We start from the raw sequence: 4,792 nt of genomic DNA on the forward strand, positions 1-4,792 counted from the left end.
GCAGGAAATGTGCTTAATTTTTATGAAATTGCCAACATGCATTAAAACCATAAGACATATGTTTCTTTTTATAATTGTTTTGATTTTTGAGGTGAAATACAATCTAGAAGAGATTTGTTCAAGTGTTCCAATTTAATGCAGATTCTGAATGTCTTTTAAAGTGTATTTTAGGTCATCTTGTATTTAAATAATAATAGTAATAATAAAACCTTTCTTTAAAAAAAAAAAAAATGTTATAAGGGTAGTTTCACCTCAAAATAAAAATTCTAGACATAAAATATAAAAAGGTTGATTTGAATATGGAGGCATGTATGCATGCTTGAAAATTAATTTTGTTGCCCTACTCTACTTCCATCTGTCCTTGGGACTTCAATGATCCCCAAGGATTAATCTTTCATGGATTATCAATGTCTGCATGAACATGCTTTTCAGAGTGAATTACACTGTAGTTACATTCTTATGGATGTCACAATGGCCACCTTTTATTGAGTCAACAAGTTTGGGCATGGTGCGTAATTGTTACATAACACAAAGCTATTATAGTGAGGATGTCGGTTCTTAATTTCTTGTAAAGCACTGTATGTTTTTGCAAAATAGCCATGCCAATACAGAAATTAATCTTACAGGAAATCTCTTTGCAATCTGTCCTGCTCAGAGAGCTTCCACAGGAAACCAGTTGATGTAAATCATGAATTGGCTTTTCTTTATTAAAACTTCACAAATGTCTATACAAAATTATATATAAGTATTGAAACTGAGCTTGTGCTCAGCCGGATGTTAAAACCTTCAACTAATTATTTGAAGTAGTGTTTGTCTACCCTGGATAACTTCCTTTTAACATTACCCATAATATTAGCAATGGTTATTTTTAATGACACTGTAAAAAAAAAAAAAAATCTATAAAGTAATAGCACTAAATAAATGATCTCGATTGTTGTGCCAAGGCAAGTATTTATTAATGGCATCCTTGTTAGGGCAACCTAAATGCATTGATTCGTTTAAAAAAAAAATGTACTTTTGTTTATAGTACTAAAGTTACTAAATATGATTGTATCCAGCAGTACAAAAGCAAGCAGTGGCTAATTTGTTTGAAGACTGTTACTAAATTGGTCTAGTCGGTATGAATTTTTTTAAAAGAAGTCCATGAATTAAAAATCAGTCCACTTGTGGAAAGAGTAGGTCAGCACCTGGCAACCTAAAAACATTCGGAAAACTTCTTTGCAGCCCTTTTCACAAACCTCACTTTCCCGCGATTCTTTAGAGACGAGGTGTATTCATAGGCTTTCAGCTTTGAATAGTAGTCTGAGAATTTATTGAACAGGATGGAGATTGGCATGCCGTTGAGAATAATTCCAAACGAGATGCATGCAAATGCAAAAATCCTGCCCAGAGCAGTCTCTGGAAACATGTCGCCATAGCCCACAGTGGAGATGCTCACCTGTGGAAGAAATGCATGAGGAATACTTGTGTGCAAATAAAATTACTAACCCACAATCTTCCAAGACTTAAATAAAATCTGTCGCAAATTCTGACAATGCCAAAAAAAAGTCCCTCTATAGAGAAGAGCATTATGGGATTACACAGTTGGCAAGCGACACTGCTGTATTTCCACTTGGACTTATCACAGATGTGAGGAACCATTTGATAGCATTATAGCAGAAAGACACCAGGTGGTATGGCTCTGTCAGTACTTTACATAGAGAAAAATGTATATGAAATCAAAATTGTATACACAATCATAATCTTAGAAGTTTTGAGATGGTCCCTACTGCAGAACACAAGATCCAGGGGGTGAGGACTGCTCCCACCTTCAATATCCCTAAACCTAGCATCTCCACCGCCTGGATGGATCTTGTGTACTGCAGTAAGGGCACACTGGAAGTTTTTAGAGGGCCATGTACATCCCAGAGTATACAGGTAATGTACATTACTGCATTATCACTTGATACAATCGCTTAGGACTACTTATACCAGGATTAAACGTGAAAAAAAAAATACTTACAGCTGCCCACCACCATGCATGTGGAATACTGGTGAAGTTTGTTTGAGGCATATCATGCTCTACGGTATACACCATGGCAGAGAAGGTGAAAATTCCCATTGCAATGAAAAGGAAAAGACAACCCACTTGTTGGTAGCATTGCCGGAGTGTGAAGCCAAAGGCTCGAAGTCCAGTTGAGTGACGTGCTAGTTTTAGGATACGAAATATTCTCATGAGACGCATGATGCGGAGAACTTGCCCCACTTTACCAACCCGTCCTACGGTCTCAATATCGCTACCATGCTTCCCATAGTCTTCATTCTCGAAACACTCTAGGGCCATCTGAAGATATAATGGAAGGATTGCAATCAGGTCCACAGCATTTAGTACGCTCCTTGCAAAGTGTTTGAGATCAGGTGTGGACACCAGCCGGAGCAGATATTCCATCGTAAAAAACGCAATGCACAAAGTCTCAACATACTCGCAGTAGGTCTTCCCGCTCAGCTGGCCGGTGGTCGTCTTATATTGCATTCCCTCTACCGTATTGAGAGTCATAGCCACGAGAGATACCAGCACGAAGAAACTGGATGCCACTGCCATGAGTTTGGCTATGACTGAAGAGAAGGGCTTCTCCATCATGTTCCAGATGAGGAAACGTGTATGACCGAAAGCCATATCCTGAAACAAGTCCTCATGCTCCTCAGTTTCCACCTCTGCCTCGAGTTCCCGTTGTATCTTCAGCTGTTCGTTGAGTTCATCTTGCCGTTCCTCAAACGAAATGCGGCAGCAGCGATGGGTGTTCTTGATACGGACACCCCAGTAGTTGATCTCCTCCAAAAAATTGCGTGGGCACAATTCATCTTTAATCCAGAGAACTCCAGTCCTATAGAAGTTGAAGATGTTGTGGAAGATGTCTGGATCCCTGTCAAAGAAAAACTCATTGTTCTGGACCGTGTAATCATCACAGAGATCGAGTTTCCTGTTGTGGTCCGTATACGTCGCTAGTCGTCCAATTCTTGTCTTGGGATATTTTGCTGCTACCCTGTAAGAGATCTGGTAGACCTTTCCTCCAACGTTGATGTTCAGCATGTAATTTTTATTTTGAGAGGAAAGTTTACTAGGAGTCGACATTAGTCTATCCTCTTCTTCGTCATAATACTCTGCATAGATGTCATATATATCCTTACTTAATTCCTGCATCGAATTCCATGGTTTTACCCAGTTGTGTTGACCGAAAGGAAGCTCAGAGTCCTCTGGATCCTTGGGAGCAAGGAATGTGACCCCAAGTTTATAGTTAGGGAAAAGGCTTTGCCTCCTGCCTTTAAGCTTGTTCATGGTGCCAGCGTCCTCTCAGCTTGGCAGATGCACAGGTTACTGAGGGTGTAGATGCATTAGATGCCTCTAATACCTCAGAGACAGACAGACCCGAGCCACAAGGAATCAGCATCGACTAATATTGCTGACAGCGAGAATCTGAGTGCTTAAAGGTTTAAATACGATGATCCTCTTCCAGACTCTTTACCAACCCTGATGTCTTTCATTGCTGTACATTCACCAACCTCCAGCAGAATACGAGGATATTACACCATCTGGCTTGTAAACCACACCCACACTGGTTCTCAACTCTGGTCCAGGGGACCCACTGTGCTACAGATTTTGAATGTCTGTCTTATACGGCACACAGTCGAATAAAGTGTGTCGAATAAGGAAGACCTACAAAATTTATGGTGGGTCCCGAGGACTGAAAATGAGGATCACTGATTTACACCAAAAAAGGTGAAATATTCATGACATTAACCACATGCGGCTTTAAAAAAAAAAAAAAATAACTCCCCTTTGCAGACATTATTTTCTCTGATGATGTGTTCTTGCACTAGGGCAGGGCATTAAAACCTCACCTCTTCATCAACCCGTCATTCACATGAGATCCCAGCAATACCAAATGCCAACAATCCAATGAAATGCAGATGGTCAAAATTAAGTCCTCCAACATTTTTTCTTGTTAAAGAAGCTGCTTCACTCGGATATACATCACAATAGGAACGAAAAGCTGATCACAACTTTCATTTCATGCCAAGTCTACCTGGGAAGGTCCTACTGGAGTTCAGAAGTTGTAACAAGCGTATTTTTGTTGTTGTTGTTGTTGTTGGAATAAAGTGACATGTTAGGCACTTCCAAAGACAGGAAGCCATTTTTAGTTCTGGTATGAAAAAATGAAAAGCAAACATCAAGCCAGAAGCATATTGTATTATCTACGATTATACCTCTGATTCACATCACAGCCAAGACTTCGGTCAGAGCCATCATCCCGCCCAAAGCAAATTTCAGACACTTTTCTTAGGTTAATATTTATCGCAAATGCAATGGCTGTTGTGAAAGTCATAAGACTGCGGAATTTGTCGTACAAGAGGAGAAATCTTTTACAGTCCCTGAAATCAGTCTCAGACAGCAAAATTGTACTGTGAACTCCGCTGTAATTGATGTTACACCTGCACATTTCAGTAAGTTCGTGCTGCCACTGCGAATATGCAGTTATAAATATCAGTTTGCATCATGATTAATTGACACCAACTCACAATGTTGGTGCTTAAGGAAAGTCTAAAGTTAACTAGTAATTCTGGAATTGATGGTAATTGCATGAGTGCATATAAATGCTATCATTCTGATCTCAGTGTAACATTACGTACAGGCAACCAGAGTTCGAGTCTGGCTCAAATCATTCCGTTACCCTAGCCTAGTCTCAAACAAGCCTATAAAAAATTAATTAAATATTCAAGACGCAAGGTGCACTTACATTTTGACCAATAAAGA

At 39.6% G+C, this 4,792-nt stretch overlaps 1 protein-coding gene across 1 annotated transcript; it reads right to left on the bottom strand.

Moving 5' to 3' along the window:
- Nucleotides 1–457: 457 nt before the first annotated feature.
- On the bottom strand, nt 458–4,621 carry kcnv2a (potassium channel, subfamily V, member 2a). The gene is made up of 2 exons (XM_026219541.1): nt 2,003–4,621; nt 458–1,438 (listed from the first exon to the last, which is right to left on the bottom strand). The coding sequence occupies exons 1-2, from the start codon at nt 3,314–3,316 to the stop codon at nt 1,196–1,198; spliced, it is 1,557 nt and encodes a 518-aa protein (XP_026075326.1). The 5' UTR covers nt 3,317–4,621; the 3' UTR covers nt 458–1,195.
- Nucleotides 4,622–4,792: the final 171 nt, after the last annotated feature.

This window comes from Carassius auratus, chromosome 35, assembly GCF_003368295.1.
Source record: "Carassius auratus strain Wakin chromosome 35, ASM336829v1, whole genome shotgun sequence".
In the NCBI taxonomy this organism is placed as follows: Eukaryota; Metazoa; Chordata; class Actinopteri; order Cypriniformes; family Cyprinidae; genus Carassius; species Carassius auratus.

Excerpts from the sequence above, each read along its gene's own strand:
- kcnv2a (XM_026219541.1), bottom strand. The coding sequence starts at position 3,316 with ATGAACAAGCTTAAAGGCAGGAGGCAAAGCCTTTTCCCTAACTATAAA. Across the intron at positions 1,439-2,002 it reads ATGCATGGTGGTGGGCAGCT|GTGAGCATCTCCACTGTGGG; the intron begins GTAAGTATTTTT and ends TTTCTTCCACAG.